The 25,541-nt window shown below is 48.0% G+C and overlaps 1 protein-coding gene across 2 annotated transcripts in view; it reads right to left on the bottom strand.

Annotated features, from left to right (window-relative positions):
* The window catches only part of cc2d1a (coiled-coil and C2 domain containing 1A), a 493,461-nt gene that overhangs the window by 429,409 nt on the left and 38,511 nt on the right, over window positions 1-25,541 (bottom strand). For both annotated transcript variants that reach the window (XR_013500123.1, XM_078234866.1), the window contains exons 13-21: window positions 22,582-22,708; window positions 18,238-18,410; window positions 16,475-16,597; window positions 14,537-14,595; window positions 13,689-13,805; window positions 10,818-10,891; window positions 9,672-9,730; window positions 4,893-4,944; window positions 2,130-2,229 (exon numbers count right to left, since the gene is read on the bottom strand). Coding sequence is in view for 1 of the 2 variants with exons in the window: in XM_078234866.1 (XP_078090992.1) it covers window positions 2,130-2,229; window positions 4,893-4,944; window positions 9,672-9,730; window positions 10,818-10,891; window positions 13,689-13,805; window positions 14,537-14,595; window positions 16,475-16,597; window positions 18,238-18,410; window positions 22,582-22,708 (884 nt within the window). In the remaining variant the exon portion in view is untranslated. The remainder of the gene's footprint in view (window positions 1-2,129; window positions 2,230-4,892; window positions 4,945-9,671; window positions 9,731-10,817; window positions 10,892-13,688; window positions 13,806-14,536; window positions 14,596-16,474; window positions 16,598-18,237; window positions 18,411-22,581; window positions 22,709-25,541) is intronic.

Raw genomic sequence — 25,541 nt, 5'->3', positions numbered from 1 at the left:
TTGTGCTCCAGTTGTACAGAGACTGGATACAAACCCCATTCGGAGATCTGCATTCAGTTCTGGGCACTGTCTCTTCGGAATGATGTGCTGGTCTATGGAAAGGGCACAGTGCAGATTCATCAAAATGATGGGAGCTAGACTGTGAAGACAGGTTGCACAGATATGGCTGTATTCCTTAGATTTTAGAAGATTTAGGGATGATCCAATGGAGTTTAAGATTATTCAAGATGTTTATAGGTTACTCAGGGAGAGATGTTATCGCCGCTGGTGGGGGAACCGAGGACAAGGGAGAGATTCTTCAAATCAGAGCGAGGAACCACAAAAGGTCATGAATGTAGCCCAATCCATCACACAAACCAGCCTCCCATCCATTGACTTTGTCTACACTTCCCGCTGCCTCGGCAAAGCAGCCAGCATAATTAAGGAGTCCACGCACCCCGGACATTCTCTCTTCCATCTTCTTCCATTGGGAAAACAGTACAAAAGTCTGAGGCCACATACCAACCGACTCAAGAACAGCTTCTTCCCTGCTGCTGTCAGACTTTTGAATGGACCCACCATATATTAAGTTCATCTTTCTCTACACCCTAGCTATGACTGTAACACGACATTCTGCACTCTCTCGTTTCCTTATCTATGAACGGCATGTTTTGTCTGTATAGATTGCAAAAAACAATACTTTTCCCAAAGATAGGGGAGTCTAAAACTAGAGAGCATAGGTTAAGGTGAGAGGGGAGAGATGCAAAAGGGACCAGAGGGGCAATTTTTTCACACAGAGAGTGGTGAGTGTCTAGAACGAGCTGCCAGAGGTAGTAGTAGAGGCAGGTACAATTTTGTCTTTTAAAAAGCATTTAGATAGTTACATGGGTAAGATGGGTATGGAGGGATATGGGCCAAATGCAGGCAACTGGGACTAGCTTCGGGATTTTTAAAAAAAGGGCAGCATGGACAAGTTGAGCCGAAGGGCCGGTTTCCATGCTGTAAACCTCTATGGCCTCTATCTATGTATGTTAATACATGTGACAATAATAAATCAAATCAAACATTCAGGAATGAAATCGGGAAGCTTTTATTCCACATACACACAGGATCGTGAAAACCTGCAACTCTCTCATAAGATGATCAATGGGTTCTTGTTAGTGGACGGTATCAAAGGATATGGATCTGGAATGTAAGAGAGGCTTAATGTGCTGAATGGCCTTCTCCTGGGGCGGCACGGTGGCACAGTGGTTGGCATTGCTGCCTCACAGCGCCAGGGACCCAGATTCGATTCCCAGCTTGGGTCACTGTCTGTGTAGAGCTTGGACATTCTCCCCGTGTCTGCGTGGGTTTCCTCCGGGTGCTCCGGTTTCCTCCCACAGTCTGAAAGATGTGCTGGTTGGGGTGCATTGGCCGTGCTAAATTCTCCCTCAGTGTACCCGAACAGGTGCCGGAGTGTGGCGACTAGGGGTTTTTCACAGTAACTTCATTGCAGAGTTAATGTAAGCCTATTTGTGACGCTAATAAATAAACTTTAAACTTAAAAGCTGTTCCTATAGCTGGCAGTGCAGCCACTGACAGACAAAGCAATCTTCACTGGCAGGTTAGCGGGAGGGAACAACCAAATGGACATGTCCTCCAATGTTATTCATTAAAACGACAGGCCAAAAACAAGATCAACTCCACAAATGATGAGGCCCTAATGTTTAAAAACCCACCATGCATATGGTGCCATTCTCAAATGCAGGCAGAACTGTAGGGGCAGAGGAGAAAGGGAGAAAGAGGACGAAGCATGTCCCACTTCCTATCACTGCTCCCAGCTCCAATTCAACCAGACTTCCCACCTCTCTGGAGCCAAAGTGTACACAAACCTCCAACACGATATGAAAGGACAATGGAGAATTGATTTTCACAGCCTGTAAAAAGTGTCAATATCCACTGCTGTTTGGAATAAAACTTTCTGTGAGAGAGAGAGAGAGAGAGAGAGAGGCGAGAGAGATGGTCTTTCACTGTGTCACAACTGCTGCCCTCCCCCGTGATTGTTCTGGCACCGAACTAAAGAATGTTCAAGAACTGTATCAAACCAACAGGTTAATTCCTAAAACAAAACTCTCTGGGAAAATAAAGCAGTAAATAAGAGAAACTCTTACCCTTTATGGAGTATTTCAAATTTAACTCCTTTGGTCTGTACCACTCGTTTGAATGCTCGATGTCCGCGGTTGATGTTCAGCTTGAACTGCTCCTTAAATTCTAGTTGGACAACAAGAAGTGATTATTATAGCACTGCTTATGGTCACCATTATCTAGACCCTAGCTACATCCTAACTATGACTGGAACACTATACTCTGCAACTCTCTCGTTTCCTTCTCTCTGAACAGAATGTTTCGTCTGTATAGAGTGCAAGAAACAATAATTTTCACTGTATACCAATATATGTGACAATAATAAATCAAATCATTTGGGAGCACAATACTCTCTGAAGCAAGCTGCCGTGTTCCCCGTCACCGCCATTTGCTGTTTTAAAGCAGTTACTCGATTTTCTGTATCAGAACGCACCTAGTTCTTTGCTCATCATCCCTCATGCTCAGTATCCCTGCGTCGCCCCTCTCTGCTCCACCACCACTCAGCTTTGGTGGTTATCCAACCCATCACTCATCAACTCTTGCTCTGTGTCAAGGGCGGTAGGCACAGTGGTTAGCATTGCTGCCCAGGGACCCGGGTTCAAATCCAGCCTTGGGTGACTGCCTATATGGATCATAGAAGCCCTGCAGTGCAGTAGTAGGCCATTCAGCCCATCGAGTCAGCACCGACCACAATCCCACCCAAGCCCTATCCCCTTAATCCATATCTACCCTGTTAATCCCCCTGACACTAGGATCAATTTAGCACGGCCAATCAACCTAACCCGCACATCTTTGGACTGTGGGAAGAAACCGGAGCACCCGGAGGAAACCTACGCAGACACGGGGAGAATGTGCAGATTCCGCACAGACATGGAGTTGCACGTTCTCCTCATGTCTGTGTGGGTTTCCCCCGAGTGTGTCAGTTTCCTCCCACACTCCAAAAACGTGCAGGTTAGTTGGATTGGCCATGGTAACTTGCCCCTTACTGTCCCAAGATATGTAGGTTAGGGGGATTAGCCATGTGTGGGGTTACAGGGGTAGGCCCTGAATAAGATACTCTGTCAGAGAGTCAGTGCAGATCCAATGGGCCAAATGGTCTCCTCCTGCACTGTAGGAATTCTATGATTCTTCTATAACTTCACTGTAGGCAAGCTCCTTGGCCTACATCCTCCTCCAATTGCTGATTTTTATTCATTCATGGGATACGGGCGTCGCTGGCTGGCCAGCATTTATTGCCCATGTCTAGTTGCTCTTGTGCAGAGGGCAGTTGAGAGTCAACCACATTGCTGTGGCTCTGGAGTCACATGTAGGCCAGACCAGGTAAGGATGGCAGATTTCCTTCCCTCAAGGACATTAGTAAACCAGATGGGTTTTTCCGACAATCGACAATGGTTCATGGTCATCAGTAGATTCTCAATTCCTGATATTTTTTTATTGAATTCAAATTCCACCATCTGGTGGGATTCGAACTTGTTGGACTTTAACCTGGTGTTGTGAGACTTCTTACAGATTTTTATTGGATTCAAATACAATTCAAACCCAAGTCCCCTAGTCTCGGAATTACTCGCCCAGTGACAATACCACTTACTCCATCACCTCCCCACTGATATCTACTGTGGCAGCAGAGACCCCCCCTCCACCACACATCCCAGCAATCTGATCGAAAGGAAAGACATTCCTTTAACGACCTGGAGACATTCTAAAGCGCTTAATGAAGCACTTCCTGAAATGCCGCCTCTGTTGTAATGTTGGAAATGTGGTATAGCCAGTTTTAACACAGCAGGTTCCCACAAACTGCAATGTGATAAACAGACACTCCAATTTAGTGATGTAGACGGAGGGACACTGGAGAGAACATCTGCAAACCGTGCCACAAATTCTTTTCACATCCACCTGACAAGGCAAACAGGGTCTTGCTTTAATCTCATCCAAAGCCTTGGATAATGAAATGCTTCCTCAGTGCATCACTCAAGTGTCAGCCGAGATTAGTTGCTCTCTCCCATACGGGCGGCATGGTGGCACAGTGGTTAGCATTGTTGCCTCAGTGCCAGGGACCCGGGTTTGATTCTGGCCATGGGTGACTGTATGGAGTTTGCGCATTCATAGAATCCCTTCAAGTGCCATTCGGCCCATCGAGTCTGCACCGACTCTCTGATACAGCATCTTACCCAGGCCCCATCTCTGTAACCCCACACATTTACTCCGCTAGTCCCCCTAACCTACACATCTTGGGACACAAAGGGGCAATTTAGCATGGCCAATGCACCGAACCAGCACGTCTTTCGGAGGCAACTGGAGCACCCGGAGGAAACCAACGCAGACACGGGGAGAACGTGCAAACTCCACACAGACAGCGACCCAAGCTGGGAATCAAACCCAGGTCCCCAGCGCTGTGAGGCAGCAGTGCTAACCACTGTGCTACCGTTCTCCCAGTGTCTGTGTGGCTTTCCGCTGGGTGCTCCGGTTTCCTCCCACAATTCAAAGATGCAGGTTCGGTGGATTGGCCAGGGTAAATGCGCGGGGTTACGGGGATAAAGGGGGGGGGGGGGAGAACCTGGATGGGATACTCTTTCGGAGAGTAGGTGCAGACCTGATGGACCGAATGGCTGCACTGAAGGGATTCTATAAGTAAGTGTTACCCACTGGCTCATGGAACATGATGTGGAGATGCCGGCGTTGGCATGGAACATGATCCAGGGGGGTAAACTGGCCGCATGACCAACACAAATCAATAAGTAAGTTAGTGCCAGGTTTGCTAGTTCACTTGGCAGCTCTCCTGCCCCACATACCTGGGCAGTTTGTGTTCTTCACCACGTTGGTTTTGTCTTTCTGTGCTTCTTCCTATGGAACCAAGTAGAACATACACCATAACTTGCAGCAGTGCACAGGGCTCAAGAGAACAAGGCCATAAACACGTTAGAACAGAAGCTGTGACGAGGACTGATAACCCTTTTAGTTCCATAATAACTGAAAGCAAAATCCATTGGGCCAAATACTAAATAAAAGCCAAATGAGGATTAAATTTAAGACAACAGAAGAGGTTTACCAGGACGTTGCCTGGTATGGAGGGCATTAGCTACGAGGAGAGGTTGGAGAAACTTGGTTTGTTCTCACTGGAGGTTGAGGGGCGACCTGATAGAAGTCTACAAGATTATGAGGGGCATGGACAGAGTGGATAGTCAGAAGCCTTTTTCCCAGGGTGGAAGAGTCAATTACCAGGGGGCACAGGTTTAAGGTGCGAGGGGCAAGGTTTAAAGGAGATGTACGAGGCAAGTTTTTTTTTTACACAGAGGGCGGTGGGTGCCTGGAATTCGCTGCCGGGGGAGGTAGTGGAAGCGGATATGATAGTGACTTTTAAGGGGCATCTTAACAAATACATGAATAGGATGGGAATAGAAGGACATGGTCCCAGAAGAGACACGGTGGGATGGCATGGTGGCACAGTGGTTAGCACTGCTGCCTCAGTGCCAAGGACCTGGGTTCAATTCCAGCCTTGGGTCACTGTCTTTGTGGAGTCTGCACGTTCTCCCCGTGTCCACATGGGTTTCCTCCGGGTGCTCCGGTTTCCTCCCATTGTCCAAACCTGTGCGGGTTAGGTGGATTGGCCGTGCTAAATGGACCCTAGTGTCAGGGAGATTAGCAGGGTAAATGTGTGGGGTTACGGGAATAGGGCCTGAATGCGATTGCGGTCGGTGCAGACTCGATGGGCCAAATGGCCTCCTTCTGCACTGTAGGGATTCTGTGAAGAAAAAAAAGAGTAGGGGGTTTTAGTTCAGACGGGCAGCATGGTCGGTGCAGGGTTGGAGGGCCGAAGGGTCCGTTACTGTGCTGTAATTTTCTTTGTTCTTGCAGTTATATAATACCTTCAAAGTAGCAAAATATTGCAAGATACTTCATTGCAATCACTGAGCTACACAAGGAGATATACGGACAGATAACTCTACACAAGGGGATACACGGGCAGGTAACCCTACACAAGGAGATACACGGGCAAGTAACCCTGCACAAGGGGATACACGGGCAGGTAACCCTACACAAGGAGATACACGGGCAGATAACCCTACACAAGGAGATACACGGGCAGGTAACTCTACACAAGGGGATACACGGGCAGGTAACCCTACACAAGGAGATACACGGGCAGGTAACCCTACACAAGGAGATACACGGGCAGGTAACCCTACACAAGGAGATACACGGGCAGGTAACCCTACACAAGGGGATACACGGGCAGGTAACCCTGCACAAGGAGATACACGGGCAGGTAACCCTACACAAGGGGATACACGGGCAGGTAACCCTACACAAGGAGATACACGGGCAGGTAACCCTACACAAGGAGATACACGGGCAGGTAACCCTGCACAAGGAGATACACGGGCAGGTAACCCTACACAAGGGGATACATGGGCAGGTAACCCTACACAAGGAGATACACGGGCAGGTAACCCTACACAAGGAGATACACGGGCAGGTAACCCTACACAAGGGGATACACGGGCAGGTAACCCTACACAAGGAGATACACGGGCAGGTAACCCTGCACAAGGAGATACACGGGCAGGTAACCCTGCACAAGGGGATACACGGGCAGGTAACCCTACACAAGGAGATACACGGGCAGGTAACCCTACACAAGGAGATACACGGGCAGGTAACCCTACACAAGGAGATACACGGGCAGGTAACCCTGCACAAGGAGATACACGGGCAGGTAACCCTGCACAAGGGGATACACGGGCAGGTAACCCTACACAAGGAGATACACGGGCAGGTAACCCTACACAAGGAGATACACGGGCAGGTAACCCTACACAAGGAGATACACGGGCAGGTAGCCCTGCACAAGGAGATACACGGGCAGGTAACCCTGCACAAGGGGATACACGGGCAGGTAACCCTACACAAGGAGATACACGGGCAGGTAACCCTACACAAGGAGATACACGGACAGGTAACCCTACACAAGGAGATACACGGGCAGGTAACCCTGCACAAGGGGATACACGGGCAGGTAACCCTACACAAGGAGATACACGGGCAGGTAACCCTACACAAGGAGATACACGGGCAGGTAACCCTGCACAAGGGGATACACGGGCAGGTAACCCTACACAAGGAGATACACGGGCAGGTAACCCTACACAAGGAGATACACGGGCAGGTAACCCTACACAAGGAGATACACGGGCAGGTAACCCTACACAAGGAGATACACGGGCAGGTAACCCTACACAAGGAGATACACGGGCAGGTAACCCTACACAAGGAGATACACGGGCAGGTAACCCTACACAAGGGGATACACGGGCAGGTAACCCTACACAAGGAGATACACGGGCAGGTAACCCTACACAAGGAGATACACGGGCAGGTAACCCTACACAAGGAGATACACGGGCAGGTAACCCTACACAAGGAGATACACGGGCAGGTAACCCTACACAAGGGGATACACGGGCAGGTAACCCTACACAAGGAGATACACGGGCAGGTAACCCTACACAAGGGGATACACGGGCAGGTAACTCTACACAAGGAGATACATGGGCAGGTAACCCTACAATAGGAGATACACGGGCAGGTAACCCTACACAAGGAGATACACGGGCAGGTAACCCTACACAAGGAGATACATGGGCAGGTAACCCTACAATAGGAGATACACGGGCAGGTAACCCTACACAAGGAGATACACGGGCAGGTAACCCTACACAAGGAGATACATGGGCAGGTAACCCTACAATAGGAGATACACGGGCAGGTAACCCTACACAAGGAGATACACGGGCAGGTAACCCTACACAAGGAGATACGCGGGCAGGTAACCCTACACAAGGAGATACACGGGCAGGTAACCCTACACAAGGAGATACACGGGCAGGTAACCCTGCACAAGGAGATACACGGGCAGGTAACCCTACACAAGGAGATACACGGGCAGGTAACCCTGCACAAGGAGATACACGGGCAGGTAACCCTACACAAGGAGATACACGGGCAGGTATCCCTACACAAGGAGATACACGGGCAGGTAACCCTGCACAAGGAGATACACGGGCAGGTAACTCTACACAAGGGGATACACAGGCAGGTAACCCTGCACAAGGAGATACACGGGCAGGTAACCCTACACAAGGAGATACACGGGCAGGTAACCCTGCACAAGGAGATACACGGGCAGGTAACCCTACACAAGGAGATACACGGGCAGGTAACCCTACACAAGGAGATACACGGTCAGGTAACCCTACACAAGGAGATACACGGGCAGGTAACTCTACACAAGGAGATACACGGGCAGGTAACCCTACACAAGGAGATACACGGGCAGGTAACTCTACACAAGGAGATACACGGGCAGGTAACCCTACACAAGGAGATACACGGGCAGGTAACCCTACACAAGGAGATACACGGGCAGGTAACCCTACACAAGGAGATACACGGACAGGTAACCCTACACAAGGAGATATTCGGGTGAGTAACCAGCAGCTGGGTCAAACAATTTTAAGAATCAACTTAAAATGGAGAGAGAGGCAGAGAGGTTTGGGAAGAGAATTCCACTGTTTAAGACCTAGGCAACTGAAGGCACAGCTGCCAATGCTGGAGCTAAGAAAATTATGTATGCGCCAGAGACCAGAATTGGGAGGGGCACAGAGATTTGGGAGGATTGTAGGGGCTGGGGAAGGTGGAGTTGCAGAGATAGAGTGCGGCCATGGAGAGATTTGAAAACTAGGATGAGGATTTTCAAACTGGACTGTGAACCCACCTACGTCAGTGAGCACAGGTGGCACAGTGGTTAGCACTGCTGCCTCACAGCGCCAAGGACCCGGGTTCGATTCCCGGCTTGGGTCACTGTCTGTGTAGCACATTCCCTCCGTGTCTGCGTGGGTTTCCTCCAGGGGCTCTGGTTTCCTCCCACAGTCCGAAAGATGTGCTGGTTAGTGTGCATTGGCCGTGCTAAATTCTCCCTCAGTGTACCCGAACAGGCGCCGGAGTGTGGCGACTAGGGGATTTTCACAGTAACTTCATTGCAGCGTTAATGTGAGCCTACTTGTGTCACTAATAAATAAACTTTACTTTTAGGAGTCTGCGTCATTAACCTCACTCTAAAAATACTCTGCTCTTTGTTTATTCCCAGTGCTGCTGCTCTGTTGTGGCTTGTCCCCCTTGCTATCTTCCTCAGTCCTTCTTGCTCTAATGTGATCAGTGACAGACTGACATTCAATGGAACCCTGACACATTACATTGCGACATTAAGCCACAAGCCATGCACCTCAGTGACTGTGTGGAATACTTTGTGTCTTGGTTTCTTTTCTCCACATCACTAACATGCCTACCACCAACTCACATTCTGTGGAACGAAAACTTGAAACTGCTTCCCTTGATCTGCACTTCCACCAAAATTATGCAGAATTCCAAATCAAAATGACCTCCCGCACGGCTTCCTGATTTACCTTGCCCGTTATCCTATGCTGTTCAGTTCAAACGGGACCCTCTCCCTTGGGCTTTGACCTTTCACCCAAATTGCCAAAAGGGCTGAACTCGTGTAATAAGCTTCTTACCGCGTTTGGGAAGGCGAATTCAAACTTGACAAAGGCATCAAGATCATTCGGTGCAATACCTAAACAGAACATTAACTGGTCATTATTTACACAGCAATGGGTCAGCAATGTAAAAAAATAAATTATCCCCCCCCCATCCCCATATCTGGAGGCAGTGGTACACACAAGTGGCTCGAAACTCATCCATCACCAGTACAGCTGCTGAAAGGAAAACGGTGTTAAAATGAGCTCCTTACTTCACTTTGTCCGTGTGTGTGGAGAGTTGTTACAGAAGTAAATTCCTCACAGAAACTGCAGTGAATCTGTTCTGGATCGTATTGTAGCATCACACACATCACAGCAGAGGCTCACTACCTTAGGACCCACAAACAGTCTTGTTTATGGGTGGCACAGTGGTTAGCACTGCTGCCTCACAGCGCCAGGGTCCCAGGTTCGAGTCCCGGCTTGGGTCACTGACTGTTCGGAGTCTGCACGTTCTCCCCATGTCTGTCTGGGTTTCCTCCGGGTGCTCCCGCTTCCTCCCACAGTCCGAAAGACTTGCTGGTTAGGGTGCATTGGCCATGTTAAATTCGCCCTCAGTGTAACCGAACAGGCGCCGGATTGTGGCAACTAGGGGATTTTCACAATAACTTGATTACAGTGTGAATGGAAGTCTACTTGTGACTAATAAAAACTTTTCTGACAATTGACTATGGTCGATTCATCAGTAGATTTTAATTCCAGATTTTTTCTGAATTCAAATTTCACCATCTGCTGTGGTGGGATTTGAACCCAGGTCCCCAGAGCATTACCCTGAGTCTCTGGATTCTAGTCTAGTGACAATATCACTACTCCTCCCCGGAAATGTTAGACGCCTGCCTACTACTAACACTGTGCAGCCGACATGGTAGTTTAATCTGTACTTGGGGACAGTCCTCAAGTCTCCTGGCTCAGCAGAAGGCCATACACTCAGAGCAAGTTATAGAGGTTTAGAGTCAGAGGTTTACAGCATGGAAACAGGCCCTTCGGCCCAACTTGCCCATGCCGTCCAGTTTTTAACCATTAAGCTAGTCCCAATGGCCTGCATTTGGCCCATATCGCTCTATACCCATGTGACTGTCTATAGAGCATTTGAGGGGTTGGAAAATTATCGGCCTATTTCATTACCTGAAGGAGGCGACAGGTTGATTCCTTTGACGATGTGAAGGATCATGTCACTGTTTGTGAGATTGGGAAAAATCCTGGAATAAAAGAAAAAGGTATTGAATTGTATCAGTGCGTCAGCACAGCTCAGCTACGAGGTTCCTGACGTCTAGGTCAGAAACTGACCGAGTAACTTGGGCAGACCCGCAGTGTGGTGATGCTAACGCTCTCATTCAAAAAAAATGTTAGACCAATGAACTACCGGCCCCACCCAGAGGTTTGGGTGGACATTAAAGATTCCAAGAAGCCATGTGAACACTCACAGAAAGTGGCCTATATTCTCACCTCTGTCAGTAAAACCAGATCTCTGCCAAACCACTGCGCTTCAGAAAGTGAAAGGTGTATTGAAGAATTTTGAGTTGTTTAATCATTTCATTATATGTGGGATTTTTAAAATATAATAATCCAACAGTCTAGGATATTTTGCTGCAATTGTTATTGAGGCCACACCTGGAGTATTGTGTGCAGTTTTGGTGTCCTTATCTGAGGAAGGATGTCCTTTTATAGAGGGCGTGCAACGAAGGTTTACCAGGCTGATTCCTGGGATGGCAGGTCTGTCATACGAGAGGCTAAATCAGTTAGGATTATATTCACTGGAGTTTAGGAGAGCGAGAGGAGATCTTGTAGAAACTTATAAAATTCTAACAGGGTTAGACAGGGTAGATTCAGAAAGAATGTTCCCGATGGTGGGGGGAGTCCAGAACTAGGGGGTCATAGTTTGAGGATAAGGGGTAAACCTTTTAGGACTGAGGTGAGGAGAAATTTCTTCACCCAGAGGGTGGCGAATGTGTGGAATTCACTGCCACAGAAAGTAATTGAGGCCAAAATGTTGTGTGATTTCAAGAAGAAATTAGATATCGCTCTTGGGGCTAAAGGGATCAAGGGATATGGGGTGGAAAGGGGGGGGATCAGGATATTGAATTTGATGATCGGCCTAATCATAATGAATGGTGGAGCAGGTTTGAAGGGCCAAATGGCTTCCTCCTGCTTCCAGTTTCTATGTAATCCAAGCAGTATACTGCCTCTGTATTACTATTAGCCTGCAGGTGTAAAAAGTTCACCTACACAACAGACGAAAGTCCAATTCTGCACCCGAACTAAACTCCAGCACATTGCTTAGAATCATAGAACCCCTACAGTGCAGACATCGAGTGGCATGTGAGAGGCATAGACAGGGTGGACAGTCAGAGACTTTTTCCCCAGGGTGGAAGTGTCAATCACAAGGAGGCACAGATTCAAGGTGAGAGGGGGAAAGTTTAAAGGGGATGCGCGGGAGAAACTTTTCATGCAGAGAGTGGTGGGTGCCTGGAACGCGCTGCCGGAGGAGGTGGTGGAAGCAGGCACATTAGCAACATTTAAGAGGCATCTGGATGGACACACGAATAGGGAGGGAATAGAGGGATACGGACTGAGTAAGGGCAGAAGGTTTTTTTTTAAGTTTAGTTAGTGCATCATGATCAGCACGGGCTTGGAGGGCAGAAGGGCCTGTTCCTGTGCTGTACTGTTCTTTGCTGTTAGAGTCCACACCGGCTCTCCAACAAGAGCATCTTGCTCAGGCCCCATCCCTGTAATCCCAAGTATTTACCCCACTGCTCCATTTAACCTACATATCTTTGGACACCAAGGGGCAATTTAGCATGGCCAATCAACCCTAACTTGCACACCTTTGGACTGTGGGGGGAAACCGGAGCACCCGGAGGAAACCCACGCAGACACGGGGGAGAACGTGCAAACTCCACACAGACAGTGACCCAAGCTGGGAATTGAACCTGGGTGCCTGGCGCTGTGAGGCAGCAGTGCGAACCACTGTGCCACCGAGCTTGTACTACACATTCGTGCCACTGTGTTCCCCTTTTACAAAGCCTCTTATAGCACTGGCGAGATGGGGCAGCAGGTTTAAAGGCATCGACAGAAAAGGCAGAATTCCAATGCCGGCAATACTTGGTCAGATTTCCGAGAAAGGGGTCACAACCTCTCCAAATTTACTTTACTCAGTGTAATCACTGCTGAAGGCAAACCCAGCACAGCAAGACTCCAAAAAGAGAGAGAGAGAGAAATGTGATAGTAAGAACATAAGAACTAGGAGCAGGAGTAGGCCATCCGGCCCCTCGAGCCTGCCCCGCCATTCAATAAGATCATGGCTGATCTTTTCATGGACTCAGCTCCACTTACCCGCCCGCTCACCATAACCCTTAATTCCTTTACTGTTCAAAGATTTATCTATCCTCGCCTTAAAAACATTCAATGAGGTAGCCTCAACTGGGCAGGGAATTCCACAGATTCACAACCCTTTGTGTGAAGAAGTTCCTCCTCAACTCAATCCTAAATCTGCTCCCCCTTATTTTGGGGCCATGTCCCCCTCGTTCTAGTTTCACCCGCCAGTGGAAACAATCTCCCAGCTTCTATCTAATCTAATCCCTTCATAATCTAGTGTGTGATAATTGATCAGTTGGAGCTGATTTTGTCGTGAGGAGGAACATTGGAAGGACACCAGGAGGACTGCCTTCTGTTCTTTGTTTCGTGTTGCCTGATATTTAGCATCCTGCTAAACCGCAGAAAGACGTGTGTTTGACAGCACACCCGGGATAGTGAAAGTAGATCCCCTCCAGATGGGGAGGTTAGATCAGATTATTTGTCCAAGTTCCGGAGCGGAATTCATTTGTTTATACTAGTTTAGAATGGCTAAGCCTCCAACTCCCCAGATACTGGTATGTTATATGAAATTATACACTGTGGCAAAGTCGGCCTAAGAAAGTTTTGAAATTTACAAACGCAAAATTTAATGATGTCCATGGCTTAACCGGGCCTACTGCACATGACATCGCTGCTACTCACTTTACTACTTGGAAGGTCCGCTCTTCGTGGTGGTACTTGGGTAGAGGGTAGCCTTGGGCATGCGCTCTCTTCAGAATTTCAATGTTCTTTTTACAATCGTCTGCCATCTTCTCAAATCTTCAATAACAAGCACACACAATGATTGCTTGATTAAAAACAGCTCAATCTTTGACATAAATATGACGTGAGATGCCGGCGTTGGACTGGGGTGGGCACAGTAAGAAGTCTCACAACACCAGGCTAAAGTCCTGGTGTTTATTTGGAATCACGAGCTTTCGGAGCACTGCTCCTTCATCAGATGAGTGAGTATTCACCTGGTGAAGGGGCAGCGCTCTGAAAGCTCGCGATTCCAAATAAACCTGTTGGACTTTAACCTGGTGTTGTGAGATGACTTACTTTGATATAAAACAGGATATTTATGGCTAACTTGCTATACTTGACCCACTTCCACTGAATTTTTAAATTACTCAATCAAAGCAGCGCCATGAGGATTCAAAGGGTGGAATTCTCCCCCCACTCGGTGGTGGGGGTGGGGAGGAGGGGGGGAGGGGGAGACACATGCCAAGAATTGGTTTTACGCTGGTGTGAATTTCCTGTGGGACCTTCCGCCAAAGTTGACCCCTGACGCCAGGGAAGGGCCATGCCAAACACTGGCTGGCGAACAATGGCAAGCTGCCTCCACCGTGGGAAAACCCACTGCGGCGGAACTGGAAAACTCCCGCCGTAAAAACCCGCACTCCACGTTTCACCCGTTGTTCATGAATTGCCACATTGAGTAATATATTTATAACTCACTCCGGATAACAAAGGTTTTAATCTTTCGTAGACAAGAGGTTATCTGCACTCACTTGGTGGTCTCCGATACGCTTCCAAGGTGGGTGTATTGCTTGGAGTACTGCATACATGTCTATCAAAAGATACATAACACAAGACTATTAACAGGCCAAGTGATCAAATGGACTCTTTTCCCAAATACAGGCGACTTGAGTCTCCAGTAAAGTTCCCCTTATTGCAGTGAAAGTGGGTGTGAATGAAATAGGCTGTATTGCTGATTGAAAGATTAAAATACTGTAGTACCTCCTCCACTACATTCTGGTGATAATAGAACATTTACAAGTTTGCATGTTATATATATTGTTGCTATGATGCAGAGCTGGAGGGAAGATACTTGTTGAAGCTGTTCTGTATCTCCATCGACAAAAAACAATTCATAGAATCCCTACATTCGGCCAATTGAGCCTGCACTAACAAGAATCCCAGCCAGACCCTATCCACCTCCCATCCCCATAACCCCACGCATTTACCCTGCTCAACACCCTGACATTGAGGGACAGTTTAGCATGGCCAATCAGCCGAAATCGCACATTTTTGGAGTGTGGGAGAAAACCGGAGCACCTAGAGGAAACCCACGCAGACATGGGGAGAACGTGCAGGGTAAATATGTGGGGTTACGGGGATAGGGTTTAAGTGGGATGCTCCATCGCGCAGACTCAATGGGCCAAATGGCCTGCTGAAAGTTCATTTATTAGTGTCACAAGTAGGCTTACATTCACACTGCAATGGAGTTACCAAGAGAGTCCCCGAGGCGGCACAGTCCCGACCTGTGCGGGTACACTGAGGGAGAATTTAGCATGGCCAATGCACCCTAACCAGCATGTCTTTCGGACTGTGGGAGGAAACCGGAGCACCCGGAGGAAACCCACGCAGACACGGGGAGAACGGTCAGACTCTGCGCAGACGGTGACCTGAGCCGGGAATTGAACCTGGGTCGCTGGCGCTGAGAGACCGCAGTGCTGACCACTGTGCCACCTTCTCTGTCGGGATCCTATTCTATGATTCTATTCAATCACTGTCCTGAACGGGGATCATCATCTCTCTCTGCTCCCCTCAATATCTCAAAAACTTCAATCAATTCGCTCTGTAAACCCTCCAAGTTCCAAAGGATACAACCCTGGTTTATTTAATCTCTCCTCACAGTTTAACCCTCGGAGCCCAGATACCATACTGAACATTTCAAAAATCGCTAAATGAGTCAAAATTCGGGGATTAGTGAGTGAAGTGCGATGTGGATGGATGTGTTTACATGGGTAGTGGCATAATCAAACCACCAATGAGGAAGTGGTAGAGGTCATTCCAAAATATGTCAGCTCTACAGGTTAATCTGGACATTTATTAACAGATGGTCTAAATGCATCTACACAAGGAACAGAGCCCAGGATACATCAGGAAGATTAACAGCTTTTACAGCACTTAAAGGAATGAAAGTGGGAGCCGTGTTAACTTTATTTCAGAATCTTTGCCACAAAATTCAATTAGAATTGTAGTGTTTCACGAAGGCAGCTCACCACCACCTTCTCAAGGGCAACTAGGGGCAGGCAATAAATGCCGGCCCAGCCCGACTGAATGAAGAAAAATAATATTTGCTTACTTTATCACCTCTCTCCGCTCAGGTTCCATGTCACAAGAGGCAACCGTGGACTTCCATGTGTTGGTCCACGGTTATACTTGGTCAGGTACTGAAGCCCTTTGCATTTGGGCTGACTAGGAGACTCCCCCCCCCCCCCCCTCACTCTTATCATTGGGGATTGGAAGGACTTGCCTGGTGACAATCTAACAGTGTGGCCATGCGACTAACACACCTTCCGTGGCCATCAAGCCCCAGAGTTAGACTCTGGCTCAGAGGTGGGGGTCACTACCTCTGCGCTGTAAGGTCTTCCCAAGATTACCCTACCATGTTAAAGAGACGTAGCCTTTGCCCAGTGTTGCTGTGCGTGGGGTGGAGTTACCTCGTACTGTTGCCTCAGCACTTCCATCAGCTGCCCGTACTGCTCTGCGGTTTTCTGGGGGACGTGAACTCCTCGCTGCTGCACCAGTACAAAGTCCTCCTCGTTGGCCGGGGGCGCGGGCACCTAGAAATTCAAAGTGGGGGGGTGTCACAAACAGTTAAGCATCTCTTGCTTTTCGAGCCATTTTGCCAGCATTGCTGACAAGTCATCCCCAGCGACGTGACGAGCGCTCATGCCACTCTGGAAGGGTGGGTCACATCCACTCTCCCTATCCGAATGTAGGCGCTGGGCATTCGCCACATTCGTTGATACATGTGCTTGGCACCAACGTCAGGCTGCCAGTAGGCACACTGACAGAGCTAACCAACCTACTCTGCATCTTCATGGGCTCAACTCCACGAGGAATTTGGTAAGAAGCATAGAACTCGAGACTTTTCAATTTATGCACCAATACTGATCAGAGAGACTGTGCATTGGAGAGTCCAGTGATGCAGTGACGCAACATCCTTTCCGGCTGTATCACAGCTTGGTATGGCTCCTTCTCTGACTAAGACTGCAAGAAACTACAAAGGGCCACGAAGCCCCAGTCCACCGCGCAAACCAGCCTCCCGTCCAATGACTGCATCTACACTTCCCGCTGCCTTGGAAAACCATAATCAAGGTCCCCACGCACCCCGGACATTCTCTCTTCCACCTTCTTCCATCGGGAAAAAAATATAAAAGTCTGAGGTCACGTACCAACCGACTCACGAATAGCTTCTTCCCTGCTGCTGTCAGACTTTTGAATGGACCTACCCCGCATGAAGTTGATCTTTCTCTAGCTATGACCGTAACACTACATTCTGCACCCCCTCCTTTCCTTCTCCCCTATATACTCTATGAACAGCATGCTTTGTCTGTATAGCGCAAGAAAAGTACTTTTCGCTGTCTCCCAATACATGTGACAATAATAAATCAAGTCAAAAATCTAATCTATTCAAGGCTTCAAATAACATTATATTCTGGTTGCTGGGATAACGGTCTAATCAAATAGTACCAGCTTTTTAAAAAAAAAAAATTCCTTTCTTAATGTCTCTGACGCTTTATGATTGAGGCTGTACAGGAATAATTCTTGAGGGGATGTAGAATGATTAGTATCTGATCTGCCCAAGATCACAGCACTTGATGTACTAAAGACATGGAGTTCTGCGACTCTGCCAAAACTGTATTAGCCGAGGTTCAGTGGGCAGAAACCCGCTCCCCCCCTCCCCCCCGACAAGAGTCAGAATGATTCAAAATCCACTTTCGTTGAATGATTCCAAGAAGGAGATAGATATATTTCTAATAAAAAAAGGATATGGCGAGCAGGTGGGGAGGTGGATTTGAGAGCAGGGAGAGATCAGCCACGATCTGACTGAATGGCGGAGCAGGCTCGAAGGGCTGGATTTGCCCACTTCTGCTCTTTGTTCCCATGAGACTGGAGCACACGGTTCAGGCTGACACGCAAGACATTAGGGAGCGCTGGCCTCTTGGAGGTGCTGCCTTACAGCCAAGATGTTAAATTAAGGCCCCTCCAACACCCTTCCAAGCAGAAGTTGGAAAGATTCCATGGCATTTTTTCCCCCAAAAGCACAGAGGAGTTTGTCCCGGTGTCCCTTAATCAACACCCCCCCCCCCCCCCCCGCCCCGGAGAAACATGCATTGCTGTTTGAGAGAGCTCCGTGTGTGCAAATTGGTCATTGTGTCTCCAAGTGCTCACAAAACACTTTAGGACATCCTGTTACCTTGGTAATATCGACAGGCAATCCACCCTTGGCAGCCTCGATCATGGGGTCCAACCCTTTTGCCTGCCGAAGATATAACTTTGCTCCCTCAATATCATTCTTCTGTTTAGTGCGGAGAGCTGCCTGCATGAACTGCTTCTTCCTGTTCTGCAAGAACTCCAACTGCTGTTGAGCTGCAAGGGGGAAAGAGAAGAGGCGAAAGCGTTGAGCCCAGCCATGTACCACAGCTGCCTTCGAGACAGTCAGAGCCCTTCCAATGACTGCAATTAAAGGCGCTGCCCCTGTGCCGTGCTGAGCTATGCAAACCAGAAGGTGCAGCATTCAACCTCCAGTTTGTGCTTCATCCCATTCTGACAGTGGGAGGCAGCAGCCGTCAAAGTGCATATGGACATCAGAATCAGACTTGGGTGAGATGCCCTCCATGGTCGCAGAGTGGCCAACATTCAATTAAATCCACAAGTAAAAGGTAGAATGGTGGCTTAGTGCTCGTTTACGATTTATATAGATGATTTGGAGTTGGAGACCAAGTATAGTGTGTCAAAATTCACAGATGACACTAAGATGAGTGGCAGAGCAAAGTGTGCAGAGGACGCTGAAAGTCTGCAAAGGGATGTAGATAGTCTAAGTGAGTGGGCGAGGGTCTGGCAGATGGAGTACAATGTTGGTAAATGTGAGGTCATCCATTTTGATAGGAATAACAGCAAAATGGACTATTATTTAAATGGTAAAAAATTGCAGCATGCTGCTGTGCAGAGGGACCTGGGTGTCCTTGTGCAGGAATCTCAAGGAGTTGGTTTGCAGGTGCAGCAGGTAATTAAGAAGACAAATGGAATTTTGTCCTTCATTGCTAGAGGGACGGAGTTTAAAAACAGCGAGGTTATGTTGCGGCTGTATAAGGTGCTGGTGAGGCTACACCTGGAGTACTGTGTACAGTTTTGGTCTCCTTACTTGAGAAAGGATATACTGGCACTGGAGGGATTCACTAGGTTGATTCCGGAGTTGAGAAGGTTGGCTTATGAGGAGAGACTGGGGCTATACTCATTGGAATTCAGAAGAATGAGGGGAGACCTTATAGAAACAAATAAGATTATGAAAGGAATAGATAAGATAGAAGCAGGGAAGTTGTTTCCACTGACAGGTTAAACTAGAACTAGGGGGCATAGCCTCAAAATAAGGGGAAGCAGATTTAGGACTGAGTTGAGGAGGAACCTCTTCAACCAAAGGGTTGTGAATCTGTGGAATTCCCTGCCCAGTGAAGCAGTTGAGGCTACCTCATTGAATGTTTTTAAGGCAAGAATAGATAAATATTTGAACAGTAAAGGAATTAAGGGTTATGGTGAGCGGGCGGGTAAGTGAAGCTGAGTCCACAAAAAGATCAGCCATGATCTTATTGAATGGCAGAGCAGGCTCGAGGGGCCAGATGGCCCACTCCTGCTCCTAGTTCTTATGTTCATGTTCTTTAACACTGCTGCCACACAGCACCAGGGACCCAGTTTTAATTCCGGCCTCGGGTGACTGTTTGTGTGGAGTTTGCACATTCTCCCCGTGTCTGCGTGGGTTTCCTCCGGGTGCTCCAGTTTCCTCCCACAGTCCGAAGATGTGCAGGTTAGGCTGTGCAAAACTGATGTGCAGGTTAGGTGGAATGGCCATGCTAAATTGTCCCTTAGTGTCCCAAGTTGTGCAGGTTAGGTGGATTGGTGCCACGATAGATGCGCTGGGTGACTGGGTAAGGCAGCGGGGTGGGCCCTGGGTAAGATGGACTTTCAGAGGATCAGTGCAGACTCGATGGGCTGAATGGCCACCTTCTGCACCATAGAAAAAAAAAAGTAATAAAGACCGGCCACTCGGGTAACATACCAAGGGACTGCCTGTCTCTCGAGTTAACACTCGCAGGGTTAAAAAGGGATTTCTTCTCTGCTCCCTCTGCCATTACAGAGACAGTTCTTAAAATCCTGTACCACTATCAGACAGTCACCAGAGTGAGTGCATCAGGAAAACGTGCGGCTGGAATCTTACCACCGTTCACGCCGGCGGGATGTGTCCATCGCGCTGCAGTGAATGGAGATTTGGCTGCCTGCCAAATTCCCAGTCTTCACTGCAGCGGGAGAATGGCAGGTAAGGTCGCGCCCTGTGTGTTTAATTGTTCTATAATACGCACTTTGAGGTTTTTCTTTCAAATACTGAGGTTCCACATTGACAAAAACATTGTAGGCCCCTAACAGTCAGAAACAGGAAAATTCATAACGGGGAATAAAGAAATAGCTGAGGAATTAATTTGTACTTTGCTTCAGTCTTCACAAAGGAAGATATGAATAATGTGCCAGAGGTGCTGAGAGAAACAAGTGTTAGCGAGGAGCTGAAGGAAATCAGCATTAATAGTGAAATGGTTTTGGGGAAATTGATGGGATTGAAGGTGGATAAATCTCAGGGATGGCACGGTAGCACAGTGGTTAGCACTGCTGCTTCACAGCTCCAGGGTCCCGGGTTCGATTCCCGGCTCGGGTCACTGTCTGTGTGGAGTTTGCACATTCTCCTCGTGTCTGCGTGGGTTTCCTCCGGGTGCTCCGGTTTCCTCCCACAGTCCAAAGATGTGCGGGTTAGGTTGATTGGCCAGGTTAAAAAAATTGCCCCTTAGAGCCCTGGGATGCGTAGGTTAGAGGGATTAGCGGGTAAAATATGTGGGGGTAGGGCCTGCGTGGGATTGTGGTCGGTGCAGACTCGATGGGCCGAATGGCATCCTTCTGCACTGTAGGGTTTCTAATCTCCAGGTCCTGATAATCTTCATCCCAGAGTATTTAAGGAAGTGGCCCTGGAAATAGTAGATCCATTGGTAGCAGTCCAGGAATAGTCCAAAGAAAACAGATTGGACGATAGCTAAAAGGGAGGTAGAGAGAAAACAGGGAACAATGGACCAGTGAGCCTAACGTTGGTACTGGAGAAGTTGCTACAGTCTATTATCAAGGATTTCATAACTTGGCATTTGGAAGGCAGTGGTATAATCAGACAAAGTCAGCATGGATTTACAAAAGGGAAGTCAAGCTTAACGAATCTATTGGAATTTTTTGAGGATGTAACCAGTAGAGTTGACCGAGGATAACCAGTGGATGTGGTTTATTTAGACTTTCAGACTTGTGAAGACTGAAGCAAAGTACAAAGCCTTTCAGAAGGCTTTCAACCAGGCCTCACATAACAGACTACTATGTAAAGTTAAAGCACATGGGATTGCAGGTAATGTCTTGAGATGGATAGAAAGCTGGTTAGCAGATAGGAAGCAAAGAGTTGACACAAATGGGGCTTTTTCTGATTGGCAATCAGTGACTAGTGAGGTTTCGCAGGGATCTGTGCTCGGACCCCAACTGTTCACATTATATATTAATGATTTGGAAGAAGGAACTGAATGTATTATCTCCAAATTTGCAGATGATACAAAGTTGAATGGGAGGTGAGCTGTGAGGAGATGTAGAGAAGCTTCTGTGTGATTTGGACAGGCTGTGTGTGGATATCTGCATTGCAGATGCAGTAGAATCTGGAAAAATGTGAGGTTATCCACTTTGGTAGCAATAAGAGGAAGACAGATTATTACTTGAACGGGTGTAAATTGAGAGAGGTGGATACTCAGTGAGACCTTGGTGTCCTCGCGCATCAGTCGCTGGAAGCATGCAGGTACAGTAGGCAGTCAAGACGGCAAATAGTATGTTGGCCTTCATAGCAAGAGGATTTGAGTATAGGGATAAGGATGTTTTGCTGCAATTGTACAGGGCATTGGTGAGGCCACACCTGGAGTATTGTGTGCAGTTTTAGTGTCCTTATCCGAGGAAGGATGTCCTTGCTATAGAGGGAACACAGCAAAGGTTTACCAGGCTGATTCCTGGGATGGCAGGTCTGTCTTATGAGGAGAGACTAAGTCGGTTAGGATTATATTCACTGGTGTTTAGAAGAAGAGGGGATCTCATAGAAAGTTATAAAATTCTAACAGGATTAGACAGGGTAGATTCAGAAAGAATATTTCCGATGGTGGGGGGAGTCCAGAACTAGGGGTCATAGTTTGAGGATAAGGGGTAAACCTTTTAGGACTGAGGTGAGGAGAAATTTCTTCACCCAGAGGGTGGTGAATGTGTGGAATTCACTCCCACAGAAAGTAGTTGAGGCCAAAACATTGTCTGGTTTCAAGAAGAAATTAGATATCGCTCTTGAGGCTAAAAGGATCAAGGGACGTGGGGGGGGGGGGGGGAGAAAGGGGGCATCAGGATATTGAATTTGATGATCAGCCATGATCAAAATGAATGGGGGAGTAGGTTCGAAGGGCCAAATGGCCTCCTCCTGATTCTGGTTACGATGTGTTACCTTTGTTTGACAGATGTTTCTGTGCTGGATTCCCGGTGCTCGCGGGGACAGCCGCTGGTGCTCCCGATGCTGATGTCCTGAGGCGCGCCTGCGGTACAGGTCTTGGAGCAGGTATCTGCTGTGCTGGCTTCAAGCATAGGGGGGGGGGGGGGAGAAAATCATCTTATAAATCACACTCAGTTCTCGCATTTTACAGACCAAAAAAAAAGAGTACGTCAAGGCTCAGTGAATGCAGAAGGATTCAGTCTCGGCAGAAGGTGAGGCGGGTTCTATATTTCTGAGGAGTGCTTATGTAAAAATGATAATAAAAGGAATAAACTTCAAACAAAGCTAAACTTTCCCTTAAACTGACAAAGCAAATTAAATCTGCCTGCCCTGTTTGGAGGCATCATTTCCAATCTACATCGAGTTAGCAGGAGAAGACTGGATCACATTTTTTTGTTGTCCATTGGTGACTATCCATTTGTTAAGGAGCAGAGAGCAAGGAAAAAGGTCCAGTTTTTGGTTGATGGGATAGGATGGCAATATTTTTCCAGTTTTCCTTCTTTTAACCTTGTTGCCTCTCACGCCCCCTTTATGTCCCTCACTCAGAGTTTTTTTTAAAACAGAATTAATTCACAGATTGAGGGTGTCGCTGGCTGTATCATTTGTTACCCATCCTGACTTGCCTCTTGAACTGAGCATCTTGCTTGGCCACTTAAGGCAGTTAAGAGTCAACCGCATTGCTGTGGATCTGGAGTCACGTGTAGGCCAGAGCGGGTAAGGATGGCAGATTTCCCTCCCTAAAGGACATTAGTGAGTCAGAAACCTTTGCTGGTTTGCCCCACCTCTGCATTCAAGGAGGTGTGAGAGTTCATAGAATCATAGAATAACTACAGCACAGAAGGAGGCCTTTTTGCACCGACCACAAACCCTTGTAACCCCATGTATTTACCCTTTAATCCCCCTGAGACTAAGAGGCAATTCAGCATGGCCAATCAACCTAATCCGCACATCTTCTGGACTGTGGAGGAAATCAGAGCACCCGGAGGAAACCCACACAGACGTGGGGAGAATGTGCAAACTCCGCACAGACAGACAGTGACCCGAGGCTGGAATTGAACCAGGTCCCTGGTGCTGCGAGGCAGCAGTGCTAACCACTGTGCCACCCTGAGAGTTGCCTGACTCAAATGTACCATAGAAAGCAACCTTTCTGGTTGTATCACAGCTTGGTATGGCTCCTGCTCTGCCCAAGACCGCAAGAAACTACAAAGGGTTGTGAATGTAGCCCAATCCATCACGCAAACCAGCCTCCCATCCATTGACTCTGTCTACACTTCCCGCTGCCTCGGCAAAGCAGCCAGAATATTAAATACCCCACACACCCCGGACATTCTCCCTTCTACCTTTTGCCGTCGGGAAAAAGATGCAAAAGTCTGAGGTCACGTACCAACCGACTCAAGAACAGCTTCTTCCCTGCTGCTGTCAGACTTTTGAATGGACTTACCCTGCATTAAGTTGATCTTTCTCTACACCCTAGCTATGACTGTAACACTACATTCTGCACTCTCTCTTTTCCTTCTCTATGAACGGTATGCTTTGTCTGTATAGCACGCAAGAAACAATACTTTTCACTGTATGTTAATACATACGACAATAATAAATCAAATCAAATCAGGCTCCACTTTTTCCTTTCCTCAGGGGAACTAGCACAAAAGAACATGTTTCTTTTTGCATCGGACAATGGGTCAAGGTGTCTTCTTAGTTGTGTCCTGAAGCCAACGACAGAACTAGTGCACATGACCCGCTTCCGCATCAAGTTTCTAACAGTGAAACTTTGGGGCCTTTTTGGAAAGGGAGGTAATGTGTAACCAAGGTCACCCACACACTTATCATAGAAACCCTACAGTACAGAAAGAGGCCATTCGGCCCATCGAGTCTGCACCGACCACAATCCCACCCCCATATCTCTACATATTTTACCCGCTAATCCACGCATCCCAGGCCACTAAGGGGCAATTTTAGCATAGCCAATCAACCTAACCCGCACATTAAAACATGCTACCGTGCAAAGGGACCTGGGGGTCCTTGTGCATGAGACGCAAAAGCCCAGTCTGCAGGTACAACAGGTGATCAAGAAGGCAAATGGGATGTTGGCCTATATTGCGAGGGGGATAGAATATAAAAGCAGGGATGTCTTGATGCACCTGTACAGGGCATTGGTGAGGCCGCAGCTGGAATACTGTGTGCAGTATTGGTCCCCTTATATGAGGAAGGATATATTGGCATTGGAGGGAGTGCAGAGAAGGTTCACCAGGTTGATACCGGAGATGAGGGGTTTGGATTATGAGGAGAGGCTGAGGAGATTGGGTTTGTACTCGTTGGAGTTTAGAAGGATGAGGGGGGATCTTATGGAGACTTATAAGATAATGCGGGGGCTGGATAGGGTGGAGGCGGAGAGATTCTTTCCACTTAGTAAGGAAGTTAAAACTAGAGGACACAGCCTCAAAATAAAGGGGGGTCGGTTTAAGACAGAGTTGAGGAGGAACTTCTTCTCCCAGAGGTGGTGAATCTCTGGAATTCTCTGCCCACTGAGGTGGTGGAGGCTACCTCGCTGAATATGTTTAAAGCGCGGATGGATGGATTCCTGATCGGTAAGGGAATTAAGGGTTATGGGGATCAGGCGGGTAAGTGGTACTGATCCACGTCAGATCAGCCATGATCTTATTGAATGGCGGGGCAGGCTCGAGGGGCTAGATGGCCTACTCCTGCTCCTATTTCTTATGTTCTTATGTTCTTATCTTTGGATTGTGGGAGGAAACCGGAGCACCCGGAGGAAACCCATGCAGACACGAGGAGAATGTGCAAACTCCACACAGTGACCCAAGCCGGGAATCGAACCCAGGTCCCTGGAGCTGTGAAGCAGCAGTGCTAACCACTGTGCTACCGTGCCGCCCAAGTGTACTTAGTGCAATAAGTTG

The sequence above is a fragment of the Mustelus asterias genome, chromosome 19 (assembly GCF_964213995.1).
Source record: "Mustelus asterias chromosome 19, sMusAst1.hap1.1, whole genome shotgun sequence".
NCBI classification, from domain to species: Eukaryota; Metazoa; Chordata; class Chondrichthyes; order Carcharhiniformes; family Triakidae; genus Mustelus; species Mustelus asterias.
This window is presented reverse-complemented; position numbering and strand designations above follow the sequence as displayed.